Source organism: Rattus rattus, chromosome 6 (assembly GCF_011064425.1).
Source record: "Rattus rattus isolate New Zealand chromosome 6, Rrattus_CSIRO_v1, whole genome shotgun sequence".
Classification (NCBI taxonomy): domain Eukaryota; kingdom Metazoa; phylum Chordata; class Mammalia; order Rodentia; family Muridae; genus Rattus; species Rattus rattus.
Window position 1 is genome coordinate 52,439,314 of NC_046159.1, and position 24,027 is coordinate 52,463,340.

General features: G+C 42.8%; 1 protein-coding gene across 1 annotated transcript in view; it reads right to left on the minus strand.

The window, feature by feature from the left end:
• Slc25a26 (solute carrier family 25 member 26) overlaps nucleotides 1–19,512 on the minus strand; it is a 95,044-nt gene extending 75,532 nt beyond the window's left edge. Inside the window, exons 1-3 of the mRNA XM_032907224.1 lie at nucleotides 19,507–19,512; nucleotides 19,122–19,278; nucleotides 15,465–15,574 (exon numbers count right to left, since the gene is read on the minus strand). Of these exons, the coding sequence (XP_032763115.1) occupies nucleotides 15,465–15,574; nucleotides 19,122–19,278; nucleotides 19,507–19,512 (273 nt within the window). The remainder of the gene's footprint in view (nucleotides 1–15,464; nucleotides 15,575–19,121; nucleotides 19,279–19,506) is intronic.
• Between the last annotated feature and the right edge of the window lie 4,515 nt (nucleotides 19,513–24,027).

Here is a 24,027-nt window from a genome sequence, read left to right on the forward strand (position 1 = left end):
ATCAGCAAGAACCCTTCCTCAGGTCCCTCAGGTCCCTCAGGTCCCCAGCGTATTCACATGTCCCTAAGTGAATAACCACACAGGTGGTGCCAAGTCAGGGTGAGCCCTGTCTCCTGCCTCCTCTTCTTGCCTGTGCACTGGGTCTGAGGTGGCCCGGACAGCTGAGAAGATGGATTGGTGTGGACTACACTGAATCAGTACGCTCTGGGGAGAATCTAGCAGGCACTCAACACGCAATCAGCAAGGGTGCTGAAGGAGTGTCGCTGAGAAGCTCTTCTAGAAAACATTCCTTTCTCTGCTCAGCCCTCTTTAGCTTCTCTTGAGTTCACTGTCTTCCTCCATAGCCCCTCCTCTAGTTCTGATGACCTCTAGTTTGCCATGCTCTCCACACCCAGACAGTTGCCAGACAATGATCCAGAAGGCACAGCTATGATCACTGCTGATCTTCTGTGCAGAATGTCAAAGAGTGAAGACCAAGCACCTAACCAGACCAGGCAGATCCTCTAGCCTGCCGTCCCCCCTCACCTAGATGGCCTTGTCATTCCGCTCCCACATTAGGAGCTTGAAAGTAAAGTGCATGCCAAGTGCGCTACAAAACTCTTTCTTGCTTCCACTCAACAAATGATCACATTGTATAATGCAAGGTAATAAAATTGTATGGCAGTTGGCATTCTTGTTAAATGATATAGTAGCTACCCTTGTCACCAAAAAGAAATGAGAAAGTTAACTATGTAAGGTGAGAAATCTGTGAACTTGTTCACTATAGTAACCATTTTACTATCTATGTCTGTTCTATAATATTAATGTATATATCTTCTATTTTATTTTATTTATATGAGTACCCTGCCACTCTCTTCAGACAGAACAGAAGAGGGTATCGGATCCCATTACAGATGGTTGTGAGCTACCATGCAGTTGCTGGGAATTGAACTCAGGACCTCTGGAAGAGCAGTTGGTGTCTTAACCGCTGAGCCATCTCTGCAGCCTCAATGTATATATCTTAAATACATACAAGAACATCTACTTTTAGAAGTAAGTTAGGAGCAGGGGAGATGGCTGTGCAAGGGTAAAAACCAGAGTTCAGTTCTGCCAAACCCATATATCTGGGTAGGCATGATGACCACCTATAATCTCAGCATTCAGGAACTCTGGTTCCCTCAGGGGATCCCTGAGGCAAGCTGGTTGTCTGGTTGGCTGGCTGGCTGGCTGGCTGGCTGGCTGGCTGGCTGGTTGTCTGGTTGTCTGGTTGGCTGGCTAGACTTGCTGAATCAGTGAGCTCTCTGCTCAGCAAGAAGCTGCTCTCCCTCAATGAATAACATGGAGAACTACAGACAAGGCACCAGATGTTAACTTCAGGCTTCCACATGCATGCACACACACCAGGGCTCATATGTGTGTCCTCAAACATGCATACACATACATAAGGTATACAAGAAAATTAGCTAAATCCATCAGGCTCAAAGATTTAGGATTCTGTGAGACATTTTCTAAATCAACACCCCTATCCCCTATCCCAATCCAGACAAAACCAACTACACCTTCCTTGCCTTTAGGATCTCACTCTACCATGGACTTCCTTTTCTTAAAAACATGTGGACCACTTGAGTATGTTGTGTGTGTCTCTTGCTCACTTTCTGTCCCTCTACCTCAGCCTAGACATGGGAGACTCAGATCTAGATCCATCATGTCAAGCAAAGACAGCAAAAGTGGAGGAAACTAAGACGAAATGAACAACAGTTCAATAAATAAACAAGTGGTCTAGGAAAGGAATGGAGTCCTGGATAAGATAGAAAGGGCAATAGAGCTGGGCTGCTTTGACTGAACGACTCTATGTATTTCTATGGCTTAGAACTGCTAGGAAGAAATAAGTCTGCCCACTTCATATATGCAGGCACCGTGTAAACCAATGGGCCCCAGGCGCACAGGAAAGCAGGGTGAAGGGCCCTGAGCATAGGCGTGTGCTCACCTGGCATCAAATAGAAAAGCACCGGTGTGATCTCAGAGAGCTCGGGTAGTAGCAGACCTGTGTTAGCTTCTAACTGCATGACGTCACAGGGACACTCATGCTTCTCCCTATTTGTGTTCAGCCAGAAGCAGCTCCCCCAGCAGCACCACGGAGAGTCCTTCTGATTCAGTCACGACGCTGTCTGAGGCCCAGGAGAGGAGCTCCTACAGTCCACTCACCTACCTGTGCCCTGTGACACAGCTGAGCAGGAGTCAGAAAGTACAACCATGGGAAACTGGCTTGGTGGTGTGGGCCTGGAATCCAGTGCTCAGGAGACGGGGACAGAAAACCAGGAGTTTAGGACAACCGGACCATCAGGCAAGACCCTGACTCAAAACTGTTTAATTGCACAGGGTGGTTCACATGCATCTGTGACTGCTGTCAATGTCTGTCATGAATAATCACGATATACAATCATGCAAGTTTTTAACTGGGAGCTGGAAAGATGGCCCAGTGCTTAAGAGTAGTTGCTGCTCTTTCCCAACACCCACTTGGTGGCTCAGAGCCATTCTAAGTCCAATTCTAGACCATCCAACACTCTCTTCTGAGCTCTGTAGGTACAGATATGAATGAATGAATGAACACACACATACATACACACATACATGCATATGTGCATACATACCTACATACATACAGGCAGAACAATCTTACACATAAAGCAAAATAAATCTTTTAAAATTATTTTTAACTCTTCTATTACCTTGCTCAAAAGTCTTTGTTGTTTTGTTTTCCTTTTTTTTCTTTTCTTTTCTTTATTTTCTTACTTATTTTGAGGCAGGGTCTCCCTATATAGCACTGGCTGGCCTCCAGCTCACAGAGATCCACCTCCCTCTGCCTCTCCCATGCTGGACTTATAGGTGTATGCCACTACACACAGTGGTTCGTAAAGGTCATAATGAACATCAAATGTTCCCTTAATTTTTATTTATGTGCTCACACATAAATTCAGGCTCCCTCAAAGGTCAGAGAAAAGTACCAGCTCCCTTGGAGCTGGAGTTACAGATGATTGGGAGCAGTCTAATACAGATTTTGGGAGTGAAACATCAGTCTTCTACAAGAACAGCAAGTGCTCATAACTGCTAAGCCAGCTCATAGTCACTTTAGGATAAACAGACAGCCTACATCCATCCCCCCTAAGCAATACACAGCAAATGCCAACATCTGAGCTCTGTGTCTGAGAAACATACTCCAAGTCCCAATTGCTCTCAGCCAAGCAGCTCATCTGGTAGAAACCTTGACTACACTGTATCCAGCAAAAGCCTGAATAGAGTGGTGTGCAGCAGGTCCAGCAGCCTTTAGTTACCAGGGGAGGGAGACCTTAATATAAAGTGTCTTTAGCAACAAGACTCTCCAATAGCATAGCCTTGAAGAGCAGGCTGCAACACTCACACAACATCCTTTTGCAGAAAAGCCAAGTCTATAAGAGTATTGTTCCACCCTCAAAAATAATCCACCTAAGTATAACAATCCACATCAGTATGTACTGGTGCCATCTGGGGTTCTGCTTTACCGGCCAGAGCCCCTCACCCTCTCCAAAGACTTTCAGTTGCAAGCAGCCACAGGCAGCTGGTCCCACTGCGGGTGCTCCCTTGGTCACATGTGGTGAAGTGCTGTTGGAAGCTGCCGGAATGGCATGTGCAGGAGAAGGTGATTTCTCTCCTGGATGTTTCTGTCTTAAGCGAGCATGGGTCTGAAAGGCACAGCCAACGGCACCCACGTGGGGCACCTCCACGTCACTGCATCCACTTCATCCACACGGGGCTGCTTTGGGATGCAAAGAACTTTCAATGTTCTTCCATTTCTACAAGTAACAGAAACCAAGCTTCGAGAAGCGTAGGACTCAACAAAAGTGAAATCTGAAAACCGTCAAAGAGCGTCAGCATTGCTGGGTCCCGGCGCCCACAGTACTAAGGGAAGGCTGCCGCACCACGGGCTTCATCATGGATTGTGCTTCTCACAGGGCTTGTTCTGTGTGTGATGAAAGCTGGGCTGGGAAATAATTGAGGTAGGGATTTAGAGATTTGGTACAGCAAACTTCCTAATAAAAATGACACAAACGGGACTCTTCTTGCCGTGGTTACTAAATCTTATTTGATCAATTTCTCTGTACTGCAAATCACAAACAGAAGGCAGAGGTTGTGATCAGAGTCGTATTGATTCATCATTAACGTCTAATCAAGCCTCTGCCGGAGCTGCAGGGTGCTTACTTTGGCAGTACTCTTGTCTTTCCAAGTTGCCTTTACTGTGGCTACAACAAGGAAACTGGACACATTCAATACTAATGAACCACAGCACTGTTTCTAAGGAACCGTGTGCAGCATAACAAGCCTGGATTGAGGCGAAGGCACTGCCTGGGAACGGTGCACAAACTCTTCTCCGTGACCCGGGCTGGGTTCCTCTGAGCAATGACTGCTAACCCTGAGTTTCCCACCCCTTTTATTTTACATATGAAACTGCATTTCCCTCTGCCCCCTTGTTGCTTTCTCTTCCTTTTAGCACATTTACATGAAACTGAAACCCAAAGTTTGTGATCTATGAAGTGGAAACAAGATACCATAATAGGAAGGAGGTAACACGTACACTCTGTAAGCAGGTTGGCAAACTTCTGGGGAGTTCTGGATTAAGTTCCCAGACTATTAGCATATCAGAACACTTCTATAAACTTCAGAATCTGGAACACTTTTTAAGATTTGCATTTGTTCTTGAGAAGTTCAAACATGTATGAAATATGATCATAACCTCCCTGAGGCTCATTGCTTCACTTCAACTCCTGCGTTCTTCTCAGCATGCCCTCCTCCTAACTTCTGGTCCAGTTAGTGCTACCCACATAGGCATGGGGATGGGACCATCCACCAGGATAAGGAAAGCTACTCCGCCGCATCCTCGAGAAAGGAGGATTCTCACTCGCCAGCTACTATCAAATAGCTCTTCAGTAAGGATGGGGCCTGAGAGCATCTACCCCATCTACATTTGGAAAACTTTTCAACAAAATAAATGAATTTTACAGCCATTTCTTATTATCTTTAATTATGTGTCTGTGTGTTTCTGTGTGTGGGTTTTCGTAGAAGGTGCCACAGAGGACAAAGGTGTCAGATCCCTATAACTTAAGTTATAGGTGGCTCTGAGCCTGGTGTGGATTCTGGGAATCCAACGCAGATCCTTAGGAAGAGCAGAACATACGCTTAACCACTAAGCTATCTCTCTAGCTACACTCACAAAGAGTTTAAAATCAACTAGAAGTCAACACAGGAATGTTTCCTGCTGTTCTCCTCCTGAGCACCTCTGGGAGGCATGGAAATGATCAACAGGTACTGAGATAAGGCCTTGCTATCTAAGGAATCCAGCAACCCTAAGAGAAGCAGTCACTGCACATGTCCTAGAGCCGTGTCCTTGCTATCAGGGATGCTTGGTTCCCACTCCTAAGGCCTAACCCCCGACCCACCCACCTCATGTCCAACAGTCCATACGAGAAAATTATATTAACAAGCTCCGATTGATAAAAAGTGATAATTTCAGATATCAGAAGCATCAGACCATATAACAGTTTGTACAAATGAAGAGATGTACCATTAATATGAAAAATGCAAAGCTATAATTTGCCCTACTGTCTTATGCTATGTGGTCCCGTTTGGTAAGACAATTCAGGGAAGCTGTGGAACCTTGAAGCAGTGGGGCCCATGGGTGACAGTGAACTACCAAGTGTGGGCTCTGAAGGTTGCCTCTGGCCTCTGTTCTTTGCTCTACGGACCTTGTTCTCTGCTATCTAGTGGCCGCAGGCTCCTGCCGCCTTCAACTGAGTGGTCCTGCCATTCCTTCAACAGCATGATGAATGGAATCTTTCTAAAACCATGACCCAAAATAAACTTTTCCTCCTTTTGATTAATCATATTAATATGATAGTCACAGCAATACAGCAGTAACTAACAATAGTCTCTATAAATTCTCTCAGTAAGCTCAAGGGAGTGTGGCCCCTGAAGAAAGTCTAGCTTTCAGGCAACAAGGTCTCAGGTGAAGTGAAATGAATGATGAGGTTCTATTTTGCTGCTTCCTTTCAACAACATTATCAGAAAACACGGGCCAAACACACAGCTTAGGAAACTGTATTGAAGCTGACCAATGCAACACCCAGTGACAAAACAATGGCGAGGCGAGCAGCAGTACGGCTCACGGTAGGGTGGATTCATGCTGGGGTGGGGGTCAAATAACAGAGGGGGACCTGGGGAGACAGATCATCCAGTGAAATCCTTGCCCCACAGCACGAGAACCTGAACTTGACACCCAGAACCCACGTAAAATGCCATGCCCAGTGTTCCAGAGGAGGAGACACACAGATCTCTAGATTTTGCTGACCAATCAGCCTAGCCTAGCAAAGCCCCAGGTCCCAGTGAGAGACTCTGTCTCAAAAACAGGTGGACAGATCAAGGACTAAGACCTAAGGTGGAACTATGGTCTCCACAGATATATCCATACTTGCCAACACTTACAGAAACATCCATGCACCTACACATAAACACAGGAATAAATAAAAATAATAAATGAAATAGGCAACAGCTATCATAAAAAAACAAAATCTTTACATCACTAAAGGCACTGAAACCTTCACAAACCATTTTTCATCCCTTAAAATACTCAAAATTAACTGTATAGAATGAGGTCTACTGTCAAAACATAATCAGAATTGATTTAAGCCTAGAAAGGTTAGAAGGAGTTTTTAAATGTAGACTGATTTTAAATTAATAAATTGTTAAAATGACAAAGCTCCCCAAATTAATTTACAGAATCTAATGTAATACCTTTCTGATTTCTTGCAGAAATGTACAAGTTGATTCTGAAGTTTGCATAGACATACCAGGGCTTGAGAGATGGCTCAGTGTTTACGAGTGTTTGACATAAAATTAAGAGGACCAGGGGTAAGATCCCAGCAGCCACATAGCAAGCCAGCTCTGAAGGCTCCAACGCCCTCTTTTGATTTCCATATCCACACATGCCTGCACACACCTACACACGCACACACACAAATAAAAGGAAGGAATCTGCCATGTGTGAATGAATGCCTTTAGACCCAGCACATGGAAGCAGTGTGAGGCCAGCCTGGTCTACGTACTGTATATCAACTTCTAGGCTAACCAGAGCTACATAGTGAGACTCCATGTCAAAAAGAAAAAACAGAAAAGGAAAAAAAAAAAAAAAAAAAGGAAGGGAGGGAGGAAGGGAAGGGGAGGGAAGGGAAGGGAAGGGAAGGGAAGGGAAGGGAAGGGAAGGGAAGGGAAGGGAAGGAAAAGAAGGTGTCCTATAGCAGTCAAAACAATACTGAGAAAGCTGGAAAAGAAAACTGTCAATGATTTCCGAATTACTACAAGGCTATAAGCTGTGTAGTGCACGTGCAAGGACACACAGTGACAGTGGGCCAGAACTCAGAACCCAGAAATAATCTCATGCATATGGTCGACTGTGTATTGACAAGAATGCCAAGGCCACTCAGTGTAGAGCAAGAGTCTTTCCAGTACAGACGTTAGAAAACTGGATACTTACATGCGAAAGAATAAAGTTAGGGGCCAGTGAGATGGCTCAGCTGGTAATTATGCTTGCTGTGTGTTCTAGTTTGTTTTCTGTTGTGATAAAATTCTAAACAAAACCAACGTGGGGGCAGGAAAGGGCTTTCTTCATCTCACAGACAGCCCATCGTTAAGAGCAGCTGAGGCAGGAACCTGGCAGCAGGAACTGAAACAGAGGCCATAAAGGAACACTTTTACTGCCTTGCTCCCAGCTCACATTTAGCTACCTTTCCAATACTGCCCAGGCCAACTTCCTAAGGATCTTGCAGTGGGCTGGGTCCTCCTGCATCAGGCCAATCTGAAGGAGGCAATTCCTCAACTAAGGTTCTTCCCAGCCGTGTCAAGTTGGCAACCAAGAATAGCCATCACATCGCATGACAGCTCGGCTACTTACATTTGATCCTCGGAAGCCTCCACGTTCATATGGTGGCACCAGCACTCACATGCACACACACAACAAAAATAGACTTAAAAAAGAATAAAGTTAGGCCACAAGCCCAAACCATACACAAAACTCAGCTCACAATGTAGCAAAGGCCCAAGTATAAGAGTTAAGATTATAAAATGTGTATAAGGAAATGCAAGTCTATTTTGAGCTCATATTAGGCAACATTTTCTTAACATGATGCCAAGTCACAGAACACACACTTGATCTGGAGCCCTCACCACAGAGCTACACACCTGACACTGAAGGGAAAGGATGGGAGCAGAGCCGGTATGGGCCAGAGGTCGGCACAGCAGGCCAACGGGGCAGTGACAGAGCAGTGTCTCCCACCGGCTTCTCCTGTACCCAATTCCTGTTCATAGCCACAGCTGCTACTTCACTGTGCCTTACATTTTCTGTGACTACCTAACACTGTGCTGTAGAAGCCGTTCTGGGAAAATGAGTTCCAACTCAGCTACACCAACACAAACAACACCAACCAAGCTTATACGAATACCTGCTACCATCTTTTCAGTTCTATCTGTATAAAGACGTCTTAGGGCTGCCTCGGACAACAGCACACAATGGACTTTCCTTACATCCTACGGCTATCTTTTAACGCTCATGCTTAACCAATTCATGTTTACTGGGATTTTACCATTTTCATAATAAAACAAACAAGTAACCAAAAACAAAACAAGACAAGAACCAGTAGAGGCTAGGGAGGCAGCTTGGGCATGAGGATCTAGCATCAACATAAAAAGCTGGACCTGAGCAAGCACTGTAAGCCCAGCACTGTTGGGGATGAAGACAGGAGGATGGCTGGGGCTTGCCTACTTCCAGGATCAGTGACAGACCCTAGATCAAGGGACTAAGTCAGGGAGTGATAGAGCAGGAACCCAACATCATCCTCTCCCAGTGCAGCACACTTGTATACACAGCATACATACCTAAATGCAGCAAACACATAAAAAGAACTGTTAAAGCCTGATGTGGCTTGAACATATTTTCAATTTTTGTGTTCAGGAGGCTGAGGCAGAAGGATCAAGGTTCAAGACCAATATGGTTACACAGTAAAACCCTGACTCAAAAAGGGTTTGATGTATTTAATAAAATTCACCATAAAATAATACATTTTAAGGAGATGAAAATGTGTACTCTGATATAAGCATTACACAGTAGAATCTGATACAGTGACAGTTTGTCTAGCATTTAAAAAGCTCTGAATTTGCTTCCTGGTTGCTGCCCCCGCGGAGAGCTCATAAGCAACACCCCAGGAGCAAACTTGAGCCTCGGGACCACAGGTAAGACAAACCTTCCTGCTCCAAGCGACCTGCCTGGTGAACTCAAGACACAGGCCCACAGGAACAGCTGAAGACCTGTAGATAGGAAAAACTACACGCCCGAAAGCAGAACACTCTGTTCCCATAACTAGCTGAAAGAAAACAGGAAAACAGGTCTACAGCACTCCTGACACACAGGCTTATAGGACAGTCTAGCCACTGTCAGAAATAGCAGAACAAAGTAACACTAGAGATAATCTGATGGCAAGAGGCAAGCGCAGGAACCCAAGCAACAGAAACCAAGACTACATGGCATCATCTGAGCCCAATTCTCCCACCAAAGCAAACACGGAATATCCAAACACACCAGAAAAGCAAGATCTAGTTTCAAAATCATATTTGATCATGATGCTGGAGGACTTCAAGAAAGACATGAAGAACTCCCTTAGAGAAACACAGGAAAACATAAATAAACAAGTAGAAGCCTACAGAGAGGAATCACAAAAATCCCTGAAAGAATTCCAGGAAAACACAATCAAACAGTTGAAGGAATTAAAAATGGAAATAGAAGCAATCAAGAAAGAACACATGGAAACAACCCTGGATATAGAAAACCAAAAGAAGAGACAAGGAGCCGTAGATACAAGCTTTACCAACAGAATACAAGAGATAGAAGAGAGAATCTCAGGAGCAGAAGATTCCATAGAAATCATCGACACAACGGTCAAAGATAATGTAAAGCAGAAAAAGCTACTGATCCAAAACATACAGGAAATCCAGGACTCAATGAGAAGATCAAACCTAAGGATAATAGGTATAGAAGAGAGTGAAGACTCCCAGCTCAAAGGACCAGTAAATATCTTCAACAAAATCACAGAAGAAAACTTCCCTAACCTAAAGAAAGAGATACCCATAAGCATACAAACTCCAAATAGATTGGACCAGAAAAGAAATTCCTCCCATCACATAATAGTCAAAACACCAAATGCACAAAATAAAGAAAGAATATTAAAAGCAGTAAGGGAAAAAGGTCAAGTACCATATAAAGGCAGACCTATCAGAATCACACCAGACTTTTCGCCAGAGACTATGAAAGCCAGAAGATCCTGGACAGATGTCATACAGACCCTAAGAGAACACAAATGCCAGCCCAGGTTATTGTATCCTGCAAAACTCTCAATTAACATAGATGGAGAAACCAAGATATTCCATGACAAAACCAAATTTACACAATATCTTTCTACAAATCCAGCGCTACAAAGGATAATAAATGGTAAAGCCCAACATAAGGAGGCAAGCTACACCCTAGAAGAAGCAAGAAACTAATCGTCTCGGCAACAAAACAAAGAGAAGAAAAGTACACAAACATAACCTCATATCCAAATATGAATATAACAGGAAGCAATAATCACTATTCCTTAATATCTCTCAACATCAATGGTCTCAACTCCCCAATAAAAAGACATAGATTAACAAACTGGATACGCAATGAGGACCCTGCATTCTGCGGCCTACAGGAAACACACCTCAGAGACAAAGACAGACACTACCTCAGAGTGAAAGGCTGGAAAACAACTTTCCAAGCAAATGGTCGGAAGAAGCAAGCTGGAGTAGCCATTCTAATATCAAATAAAATCAATTTTCAACTAAAAGTCATCAAAAAAAGATAAGGAAGGACACTTCATATTCATCAAAGGAAAAATCCACCAAGATGAACTCTCAATCCTAAATATCTATGCTCCAAATACAAGGGCACCTACATACATAAAAGAAACCCTACTAAAGCTCAAAACACACATTGCACCTCACACAATAATAGTAGGAGATTTCAACACCCCACTCTCATCAATGGACAGATCATGGAAACAGAAATTAAACAGCGACGTAGACAGACTAAGAGAAGTCATGAGCCAAATGGACTTAACGGATATTTATAGAACGTTCTACCCTAATGCAAAAGGATATACCTTCTTCTCAGCTCCTCATGGTACTTTCTCCAAAATTGACCATATAATTGGTCAAAAAAACGGGCCTCAACAGGTACAGAAAGATAGAAATAATCCCATGCGTGCTATCAGACCACCATGGCCTAAAGCTGGTCTTCAATAACAATAAGGGAAGAAAGCCCACATATATGTGGAAGTTGAACAATGCTCTACTCAACAATAACTTGGTCAAGGAAGAAATAAAGAAAGAAATTAAAGACTTTTTAGAATTTAATGAAAATGAAGGTACAACATACCCAAACTTATGGGACACAATGAAAGCTGTGCTAAGAGGAAAACTCATAGCGCTGAGTGCCTGCAGAAAGAAACAGGAAAGAGTATATGTCACCAGCTTGACAGCACACCTAAAAGCTCTAGAACAAAAAGAAGCAAATACACCCAGGAGGAGTAGAAGGCAGGAAATAATCAAACTCAGAGCTGAAATCAACCAAGTAGAAACAAAAAGGACCATAGAAAGAATCAACAGAACTAAAAGTTGGTTCTTTGAGAAAATCAACAAGATAGATAAACCCTTAGCCAGACTAACAAGAGGACACAGAGAGTGTGTCCAAATTAACAAAATCAGAAAAGAAAAGGGAGACATAACTACAGATTCAGAGGAAATTCAAAAAATCATCAGATCTTACTATAAAAGCCTATATTCAACAAAACTTGAAAATCTGCAGGAAATGGACAATTTCCTAGACAGATACCAGGTACCGAAGTTAAATCAGGAACAGATAAACCAGTTAAACAACACCATAACTCCTAAGGAAATAGAAAAGTCATTAAAGGTCTCCCAACCAAAAAGAGCCCAGGTCCAGATGGGTTTAGTGCAGAATTCTATCAGACCTTCATAGAGACCTCATACCAATACTATCCAAACTATTCCACAAAATTGAAACAGATGGAGCACTACCGAATTCCTTCTATGAAGCCACAATTACTCTTATACCTAAACCACACAAAGACCCAACAAAGAAAGAGAACTTCAGACCAATTTCCCTTATGAATATCGGCATAAAAATACTCAATAAAATTCTGGCAAACCCGAATCCAAGAGCACATCAAAACAATCATCCACCATGATCAAGTAGGCTTCATCCCAGGCATGCAGGGATGGTTTAATATCTGAGGAAAACCACCAACGTGATCCATTATATAAACAAACTGAAAGAACAAAACCACATGATCATTTCATTAGATGCTGAGAAAGCATTTGACAAAATTCAACACCCCTTCATGATAAAAGTCCTGGAAAGAATAGGAATTCAAGGCCCATACCTAAACATAGTAAAAGCCATATACAGCAAACCAGTTGCTAACATTAAACTAAATGGAGAGAAACTTGAAGCAACCCCACTAAAATCAGGGACTAGACAAGGCTGCCCACTCTCTCCCTACTGATTCAATATAGTTCTTGAAGTTCTAGCCAGAGCAATCAGACAACAAAAGGAGATCAAGGGAATACAGATCGGAAAAGAAGAAGTCAAAATATCACTATTTGCAGATGATATGACAGTATATTTTAGTGATCCCAAAAGTTCCACCAGAGCACTACTAAAGCTGATAAACAACTTCAGCAAAGTGGCTGGGTATAAAATTAACTCAAATAAATCAGTAGCCTTCCTCTACACAAAAGAGAAACAAGCGAGAAAGAAATTAGGGAAATGACACCTTCATAATAGACCCAAATAATATAAAGTACCTGGGTGTGACTTTAACCAAGCAAGTAAAAGATCTGTACAATAAGAACTTCAAGACTCTGAAGAAAGAAATTGAAGAAGACCCTCAGAAGATGGAAAGATCTCCCATGCTCATGGATTGGCAGGATTAATATAGTAAAAATGGCCATTTTACCAAAATTTACCAAAATTTTACCAAATTTTACAGATTCAATGCAATCCCCAGTCAAAATACTAATCCATTTCTTCAAAGAGTTAGACAGAACAATTTGCAAATTCATCTGGAATAACAAAAAACCCAGGATAGCTAAAACTATCCTCAACAATAAAAGGACTTCAGGGGGAATCACTATCCCTGAACTCAAGCAGTATTACAGAGCAATAGTGATAAAAACTGCATGGTATTGGTACAGAGACAGACAGATAGACCAATGGAACAGAACTGAAGACCCAGAAATGAACCCACACACCTATGGGCACTTGATTTTTTGACAAAGGGCCAAAACCATCCAATGGAAAAAAGATAGCATTTTCAGCAAATGGTGCTGGTTCAACTGGAGGTCAACATGTAGAAGAATGCAGATCGATCCATGCTTATCACCCTGTACAAAGCTTAAGTCCAAGTGGATCAAGGACCTCCACATCAAACCAGACACCTCAAACTAATAGAAGAAAAACTAGGGAAGCATCTGGAACACATGGGCACTGGAAAAATTTCCTGAACAAAACACCAATGGCTTATGCTCTAAGATCAAGAATCGACAAATGGGATCTCATAAAACTGCAAAGCTTCTGTAAGGCAAAGGACACTGTGGTTAGGACAAAAGCGGCAACCAACAGATTGGGAAAAGATCTTTACCAATCCTACAACAGATAGAGGCCTTATATCCAAAATATACAAAGAACTCAAGAAGCTGGACCCAGGGGAGACAAATAACCCTATTAAAAAATGGGGTTCAGAGCTAAACAAAGAATTCACAGCTGAGGAATGCCGAATGGCTGAGAAACACCTAAAGAAATGTTCAACATCTTTAGTCATAAGGAAATGCAAATCAAAACAACCCTGAGATTTCACCTCACACCAGTGAGAAACGGCTAAGATCAAAAACTCAGGTGACAGCAGATGCTGGCGAGGATGCGGAGAAAGAGGAACACTCCTCCATTGTTGGTGGGATTGCAGACTGGTACAACCATTCTGGAAATCAGTCTGGAGGTTCCTCAGAAAATTGGACATTGAACTGCCTGAGGATCCAGCTATACCTCTCTTGGGCATATACCCAAAAGATGCTGCAACAAATAACAAAGACACATGCTCCACTGTGTTCATAGCAGCCTTATTTACAATAACCAGAAGCTGGAAAGAACCCAGATGCCCTTCAACAGAGGAATGGATACAGAAAATGTGGTACATCTACACAATGGAATATTACTCAGCTATCAAAAACAATGCCTTAATGAAATTCATAGGCAAATGGTTGGAACTGGAAAATATCATCCTGAGTGAGGTAACCCAATCACAGAAATACACACATGGTATGCACTCATTGATAAGTGGCTATTAGCCCAAATGCTTGAATTACCCTAGATGCCTAGAACACATGAAACTCAAGACGGATGATCAAAATGTGAATGCTTCACTCCTTCTTTAAAAGGGGAACAAGAATACCCTTGGCAGGGAATAGAGAGGCAAAGATTAAAACAGACACAGAAGGAACACCCATTCAGAGCCTGCCCCACATGTGGCCCATACATATACAGCCATCCAATTAGACAAGATGGATGAAGCAAAGAAGTGCAGGCCAACAGGAGCCAGATGTAGATCTCTCCTGAGAGACACAGCCAGAATACAGCAAATACATTGGTGAATGCCAGCAGCAAACCACTGAACTGAGAACAGGACCCCCGTTGAAGGAATCGGAGAAAGAACTGGAAGAGCTTGAAGGGGCTCGAGACACCTTATGAACAACAATGCCAAGCAAGCAGAGCTTCCAGGGACTAAGCCACTACCCAAAGACTATACATGGACTGACCCTGGACTCTGACCTCATAGGTAGCATTGAATATCCTAGTAAGAGCACCAGTGGAAGGGGAAGCCCTGGGTCCTGCTAAGACTGAACCCCCAGTGAACGTGATTGTTGGGGGGAGGGCGGCAATGGGGGGAGGATGGGGAAGGGAACAGCCATAAAGAAGGGGAGGGGAGGGTTAGGGGATGTTGGCCCGGAAACCAGGAAAGGGAAAAACACTCGAAAATGTAAAAAAAAAAAACTCAAGTTAAAAAAAAAAAAAAAAAAAAAAAACCTCTGAATTTGAACCAAAAGACAAAAATAAAATAACATAAATAACATTATACAATATATATGTTTTAAAGCATTGCTTTTAAAGAAACATACAATTTTTAGATTTTTATCTATGTTATCTATCAGCTAAAAGAAATTTAAATTTTAAAAATGAAACAATTATCTAGCTACAAACACAGGCATAACTGGCATTCTGAGACACTGTACACATGTAGCCCACTGCTCACCACTTCTCCTGCAGAGGCGGCCAGCATGTGCTTCATGGGTCTGAAGTGTGAAGTTGAGTCGGTGTGCAGCAAAGATTTCACATATTCATAGGTGAGAAAAAATGCAGCAGCTGAAACGTAAAAGTCTTTGTCAGGATAACTAAACATCTCACCTAATAAGGAACGTCTCTCAAAAGCTGGGACCATAACCATTAAATTATGAGATAAGAAATGGTAAGTGCGTGCCTTTTTCCTAATTCCTGATCCTATCCAAAGTGCACTTAACAGGTAGCCTGGCGCTGCCACAGTTCCCTGATGAGGGACTTACAGTTTCCTAGCAGACGTCTGAGAACAGACTGTGGGCTTCACAGAGTCATAAAACCTAGCGATGCACTGAGTTATAAGTAGGTTAAGACCACACCTTAGGAGTAAGCTCTACAGTGCTTACTGCTGGCTATGCAAAGTAACCACGCTGCTTTTCACTACTGCATCTTAACGAACATTGACTATGTCATCAAAAATGGAAGTCAGTGCCAGGCTTGGCAGCACACACCTTTAATCCCAGCACACTGGAGGCAGGGCAGGCTGATCTCTGTGAGTTTGAAGCCAATCTGGTCTACATAGCAAGTTACAGGCTAGCCAAGGTTCCATAGTGAGACCCTATCTTTCAGGGGAGGGGGGTGGGGGTGGGGTCAATAGAAAACTATCTTTGTTGCTCTAAAGTTATCAGAACTGTACACAAGGCTGTAAAACTTTCTGTATACTGTCTTAGTCAGGGTTTCTACTCCTGCACAAACACCATGACCAAGAAGCAAGTTGGGGAGGAAAGGGTTTATTCAGCTTATAGTTCCACATTGCTGTTCCTCACCAAAGGAAGTCAGGACTGGAACTCAAGCAGGTCAGGAAGCAGGAGCTGATGCAGAGGCCATGGAGGGGTGTTACTTACTGACTTGCTTCCTCTGGCTTGCTCAGTTTGCTCTTATAAAACCCAAGACTACCAGCCCAGGAACAGCACCTCCCACAATGGGCTGGGTCCTCTCCCCTTTGTCAGTAGCTGAGAAAATGCCTTACAGCTGCGTCTCATGGAGGCATTTCCTCAACTGAGATCCTTTCTCTATGATAACTCCAGGTTGTGTCAAGTTGACACAATAAACTATCCAGTACACTATCAATCAAGAGTTTGGGGTTTTTTTTGTTTTGTTTTTTAACCTCTTCCATAAGAGACAAGGCACAGAGGATAAAGGGACAACAAGTTCATCTTCTGAAGGACATGAGAGCACTAAACCACTAAACACTCAGGAAAACAACCCAGCAGTAAGAAAACCATTTCCCAAAGTCACCCAGTGTGTAAAGGGCCCACCAGCTGCTCGCACAGGTAATTACAAACACAAAGGCTATGAGTAGCCACTCTATTCCCCTGTGGTTCCTCACATGGCTTCCCCCACTTCAGCCCACTCACTACCTTCCAGCTGTAAGGGCTCAACTGCACTCAGCTTCGTGTTCTGCAGATGCAGACACTCCCTAGGCCCTGTCCCACCCCAGGACGAAGGAGGAAGGTAAAGGCTCCTAGATTCCATCATCACCTGCCTCAAGCTTATCATTTATAGTTACTTTTGTGATGTAGAAACATAAGTTCTGGCCCCTGCCAAACAGGCAGCATCCGAAAAGGCTCTACTAGTTGGAAACGATGGCACAGTGCGGCTCTAAGAGAAGCTCTGAGCAGAGCAGAGACGAGGAGATGGGCTAGCCCAGACCCACACCCCTCATGAACAAAACCGCAGACTGGTGCTTCTTCTAGGACGCTCTTTTCGAAAGGGAACTGATCTCTTTAAAAGGATCCCCTCTCCCTCTCAATCCTTCACCTGTGCTGATTCTGTTCTCAAAAAAGCCCACAGCCATCAACAGTTACGGTGGGTTCTGCACTCAGACTAGACAGAGCTTTCAACAACAAAAGAACAATGTTTCTACGAAGGGAAGTTTGACTCATGCAAAACTTATAGGAAACTCCATTTCAAAAGGGCTGTGCATGCTTTGACTTCTCCTGAGCTTTATAGTATAAAAGGCAAGAAGTTTGAATATAACCTTCCCAGAAACAGACAGGTACACAAACACATGTGTACATGCTGGGGTGTGTGTATATATGTGTGTGTGTGGTAAACTCAAGTCATATTCTGGAGGATGTAAAGCAGTCCCATGAGCATAACAGCAGCAATGTCCCACATACACCACCAGCGAGGTCACACCTGCCTGAATCCTTGCTGCAGTAAATGAGAGAGAGAGAGAGAGAGAGAGAGAGAGAGAGAGAGAGAGAGAGAGAGCGCTCAAGAATCACAAAAGCCATAAGAACTGGTGACAAAAAGCTATGAGCACAGAACAGACTCTGCTTTTGCAGTTCTCCTGCTCAAAGATCCCCAAACTCGAGTCCATAGCGGAGATCACCCTGAGGTTCTTTCTAAAGCATCAGTGTCCTGGACAAAGCTGAGACTGATTAAACCACATCTCCTCAGGTGGGCCACCGGGGCATTAAGCAACTTGTTGATCAGCCCATTCTATCTGGGATAACCCTATACCTTTGTCCATACTTAGAAATGTGCATTATACAGAGCCAGGTTCAACAACAGCTCATTAGCCAATATTCAAAGAATTATGACAGAGAGTCAAGGGTAACCCCAAGAGTGGCTCCTAAGAGCTAAGGAAGAAAGTGACTTGACAAGTGGGTGGAAGACCATTTTCTCTTTGCACTACAAAGTTTTCTTTATGGGAAGACCTTGGTCAAAAACTCGGCACTTACACATCCAGTTAACATTCTCATTCATTATCTGGAAAAAGAGACAATGAACCCCAGCATTTAAGAAGCTAGAACCAGGATTCTTTGGATGCATGCTGTGTGACACTTTTGCTAGTTGACTTAGTTTACTTTTGAGCATTAGAGGTATCCATCAGAGACTGAGAGATGGGAGGTGGGTACCGCTCAGGAGAACACTGCCTGCTCTGCATGTGCAAGGTCCTGGAGTCAATCCAAAAGAAAAATAAAGCATCCACTGGTAAACAATTAAAATCAGGCAAGTAACTGGAAATAAGATATAGTCTGAAGTAAATTAAATAGAAATAAATCACCCCAATTATCAAAATCAAGACATGACTTTAAAGCCCAAACAACAGGTATTGGTTGCAAAGTACCCAGGAGAAAAGAGCAAAGCACCTGCCTCATTTAAGACGTAAGATGAGCAATGCCTCTGCCTCACCTGCTCATATCCCAAAGCAGTGACCACCAATCGGCTTCACACTGGGTCCCCTGGGATGCTTGCAACCCTCCTTTATAAAGCTGCCCAGGGAGTCAGGTGTGCTGCAAGGCTGAGAACTATTGCGCTAAGGGATCATGAGGAAAAGGCAATGTTTTAAAGCTTCTAACTGGGGGCTGTTATAGCAAAAACATTTTCAAAAGATTATCTTTTATGTTCTTTTTTTGCATAAACATTCTGGGTCCTGAAATGGAATATACAACACTCTGCATTAAACACTCTGTTTAAATATAATCAGAGAACAAAAAATAAATTCAATTCACAAACCAAGTTGTAAGACTTAATGAATTTTATGTGTAAAACTACAATACTCATCTTATACTGTTCTGAAAACATTATCTTGGCTTATGAGCAGGGTGGCTATCAACAGCCTTACCATTAGGAAAGGATCCAACAGCTGCAGAAGGGACACCAGCATATATTCCACGAAAGCCGCCAGCCTGGTTAAATCCCTGGGGACTCTGCAGCCTTGTCTTAATAGTATCCAAAGGAAATAATATCAAGTCCACAAAGGCACCTGCTACCCCTCCAGCCTGTGCAAAAGGTGGGGAAGAGAAAAGAGAAAAGTGAGCTCTCAGCCATGTAGGAAGAGGGGAAAGTCCTCTTCTCTTCTCTTTCTCCCAGGCTGATCAGAGCTGTGGCAAGCTCCCCGTGCTAGGCAAGCACTCCACTACTGAGCTGTGTCCCCAGTGCAGAGGAAGTCTTTAAACAATCGTCTCACATCTTTCAGTCCATGACTGCTTTTGCAACACTCAAAGGACTTGCATCTTTATAAGAAAATAATATGCTTATCAGTTCTACTAATTTGCAACAGTTTTTTAACCTTTTAGATGAATTTTAATGAACTAATTCTTTAAACAAAATTAAAGCTCACTCTTAATTTACTCTTGTAATTCAACAGCTCTTTAAAGCCATTTTTAAAAAAAAGAAAAAGGAAGGTAAAAGTTCAAAGTATCATTAAGTATTCAAGTAGCTCCTTTATTAGTTTCGTGTTGTATCTTTCCAAGGTTCCATAGGCATAGTCGAGCAGACATGGTTACTCTGTTCTTCTTGAGTTTGGTTGCTTTGTTCTGTGTGGTGTCTGTACTGTTCCTGTGTGTGTGGAGACCAGAGGTAGGCATCAGGCCTCTTTCCTTGATTGCTTTCCACCTTTATTCTTGGGAGAGGATCTCACTAAACCTGAAGCTTATGAACTCAGTTGTGCTGGCTGGCCAGAGAGCTTCATGTCTCTCTCTCCCCCTCCCTTCCCTTCTCTCTTTTTAGACAAGGTTTCATGTAGACCAAATTAGACTTGAACTTGTGACACAACCAAGACGACCCTGAGCTCCTGAACCTTCTTCCTCCACCTTTCAAATGTGATGGACATATAGACACAATGGAATGCTATTCAGCTGTTTAAAAATACAAATAAAAACAAAATTAAAATTTCAGGTAAATGGATGGAACTAGGAAAAATAAGAATGAGTAAAGGGTCCCAAACTCAGAAAGACAAATGCCACATTTCTCCAAGCTGCAGTTCTACTTCGAAATTGTCAGTAAGTATATAATCTGGAGTAACTCTAGAAACCAGGAAAGTAAAAAGGGACCGTGGAAGGGGGGTGGAGAAAGGAGAGCAGGATTCAGGTGATACAAAGCAGGATATGGGAAAGATGGGGGGGTCTGCTTTATGGATGAGGAGGGAATCAATATAGAGTGAAGGGGAGAGAGAATGGACAAATAACACCAACAATATTTGATAAAGCACCAAGGAATCCTATTAGTGTTTATTTACCTAAAATCACACACAGTAATATAAGAATTGTGAGTGTGTGTGTGTGTGTGTGTGTGTGTTAAATGAAGGTGTGTCACTTGAGCTGACAATGCTCCCCACCCATGTAGTACCAGGCATGAAAAACCTTAATTCGAGTTATTGGTCAGAGTAGACAAGTGACCCCAAAATAATATAGGCCATGGCTCTTTCCCTTGGCTGCCTCTCAGAGGTTGAAGACTTCTATTGCTGAAGACACCACACATTTCCCACACAGGACTCTGAAGATCAGAACTGGACATAACCTGTAAGCCTCCTACCAATGATCTACCTTTCCCAAACCTTAGTATCAGAAAGAACTATGCTGCCAAAGAAAGGAAGCAATCAATAGTTCTATCCAGCTGTGGCACCAACAAATTTTAACGATGGCTACCAGAGCAAGCTAGCCCTAAAGGTGCAGGAGTGGCACTCATATCTCAACAGGAAGAACATCATACCTGGTACTAGAAACCGAAAAAACAACCTGGGGCTAGCAAGGTAATGAATCCTAGAAGAGACCCTACTACCTCACTTACTAGGCCAGCATAACTGCATTCTAAAACAGATCCTCATATTCCCATCTGGTAAGTACAGCTCTCACCTCTCATCAAAGGAATTTCTCCCACACCAAATGGAGATCATTACTGGAAGCCACAAATGCAGAAATCGATGCGTTAAAGGAAGCCTGGCCCCAACTGATACATCTACAACAGGACTCCAGCACCTAAGGCTCAGGGAACATAGTGGAGGAGGAGGAGGCAGGAAATGTAAGAACCAGAGGACAGGGAAGTCTGCAGTGAGATTGTGACTCCTAGAAATGTAGGGAAGCTACACCCATGATACCTCAACAATATGGCTGCCTAAACGAGACCTGAGCAATGACAATAACAACAGACATGAGAACACAGAAGGGAGATCACTCAAGGGGCCCTAACCACAGACAGAAAACTATAGGCAACTAGTGACTGCTGAGAGAAGGGAAATAGTTCCCCCAGGGATGAGTCCCATCATTGGTTATTCAATACAAAGCGATCAGTCCTGAAATCATGCACACACAGCCACACCAAAGGGACTCGGCAGGCTGTATTGCTATATGTATGCATTTGTATGGAACAGTAATAGTCAAAAGAGGCCATCAATTTGATGGGGGAGGGACATGGGAAGGGTTGGCAGGAAGCAACATAGGAAGGGAAAAGAAGATAAAGTAGGAAATATAATTATATCTTAGGTCTTTTAATCTTAATAAAAATGAAACTAAATAAAAATAAAACAGAGTGTACCCGGATGTTCCGGCATATTCCTATAATCCCAGCACTGAAGAGGCTGCATCAAAGGGACCTGGAACTCAAGGCCAGCCTCAACTGCACAGGGAGAACTAATCTCAAACTTAATTATGTAATGAAATAGATAGATGGCATACAATATATAGGCTGTCCTAAGTGCTTTTATTTCCCTTAACAGTTTAACCTGTGGCCTAATGGGATCTAATGCTCTATTTTGTCTACTGAAAAACTGAGTACTAAATCTGCAATAATGGCTTTTTTTTGAGGCTTAAATTTCAGACAGCTAATAATCCTTTTCCATCTAGATCTCTATTAAGAAGCACACATCTAAGGACTCATATATTACTTTCTACGTTCATTACATCTATCTGTTCATCCCCTGATAACTTGTATTGAGTGACTAAATTATTTCTAAAGGAACTGGTGCTCGTTCCCAAGGAATTGTGTTTCTTTTAAAAGTGGAACATTAAAAACTGTACCTCATGACTATGGTGACATACAGGCAGAATATTTTAATACTAATTATGCCTTAGTAAAAGGAGAGTGAAATTTAGAAAAAATATATACACAAACACAGTGCCAAAGAAAGGTTAGTACACCATGTCTAAAGGCACCATTCACAGCGGGCAGATGGGCAGACCATGCAATCACAGATGAGAGTCCCACACAGTAACTTGTACCTACTTCCCTAACTATTTCTATCTTTTTAATTTGAACCATACAAACATACATCTCTTTAGAATACAGACATTTATAACTAAAAAGTATGTGTCCCATGGCAAAGAAAGGAAGGGAGAGGAGGAGGGGAAAGAATGGGTATTATTCACACTTAGGAGCAAAGTTCAAACTCTCTCTATCTTTCCTTCAAGTTTGCACAATTTCCAGTTTGTGCAAAGCTTACAGTGCGGTAGATCACCTGCTCTACATGCCTGTCAGCACAGAACCAGTCCAAGAGTTAACTGGGAAAATGAAGCTCTGGTGAGAAACAGAGCAGTGCCTTTTCTCTTTTTAATTAAATAACACAAGTGAAGTAGTAAAAGTCAAAGTAAATTGGCAAATGTATTAACACTGTAATATTACATGATCAGCCTGAAAGACATAATAGCTAAAGACTGTGACCTAAAAAGATGTCACCGAAGAGCTCCGAGATGTGTCTGTCAGGAAAGGGCTGCAAATGGTACTATGGCCAGGCCGGGTGTGGTGGCATGTACCTGCAAGAGGTAGCCAAGGACCATGGGTGGGAGGGTCATGGGAGCTAAAGCCACAAAGGAAGAAGGAAGAGAAAGAGATAGGATGCATGGCTCTCTGTGGAGACAGGGTGGGCTTTATTCATCCTAGGGGAGGCTCAAAGCGATGTTGGAACAGAGCCACCATCTGGCATTCTTGTCACTTTTTAAAAGGATTTTTAAGCAGTTCAGCAAGTAAATGCGTGGCCTTCCTTTACTCAGAACACATTTCAGAAACCGGATGAGGACTGTGATCCACACCGATTCTTTAAAAACAAGCTGCACTGTGATTTTCTCTTTAATTTTCTGCAGTTCAGAGAAACACTGGCTATCTGGTGCTAAACTCTAATCAATGAACTCTAAATGTAGGGCTGCTGTGCAGGCATCAATTCTCTAGCCCTCTTCATCACAGTTCTTATCTTCTGATGATAAAATGACCAGATACTGATCTAACAAAACAGGAATCACAAGTTATTGTGTGTGTACACCTCAAGCTTCTATAACTGAGATGTCATCCACCTTTATGAGAATGAAAAACAGAGATGGGAGTATCTGTTTAGTCACACAATATATGTAACACGTAAGCAAAACCTTTAGGGAATGCATACAATCTCCCAGGTACTCTATGCATGACATCAGCTGCTTTATAAGAGACGCTATCAGATTCCTTTGTCTTTAAGTTTGCCTGATCATTTGCCAAAGGGGGTATCAGGCAACTGACCAAGCTCAAGATTTAGGGTGGCCTGTGCCAAAAAAAAAGTGTAAATTCAAAACAAGACAAAATGGGGTGGGGACAGAAAACTCGAAAGCTGTGTACAACCAATCAATTAACCAAGACCTGAAACCTGCTAAGTGTAGACACAACCCATGCTGGCTGGACAACAGTGTAAAAATCACTGCTCCATTTTCAATACAAACCCTAAAACCCCATAAGCCACCAGCCCAAAGGAAAACTAAGCCAGCCGGGATGCCAGCATGGCTTCTGGA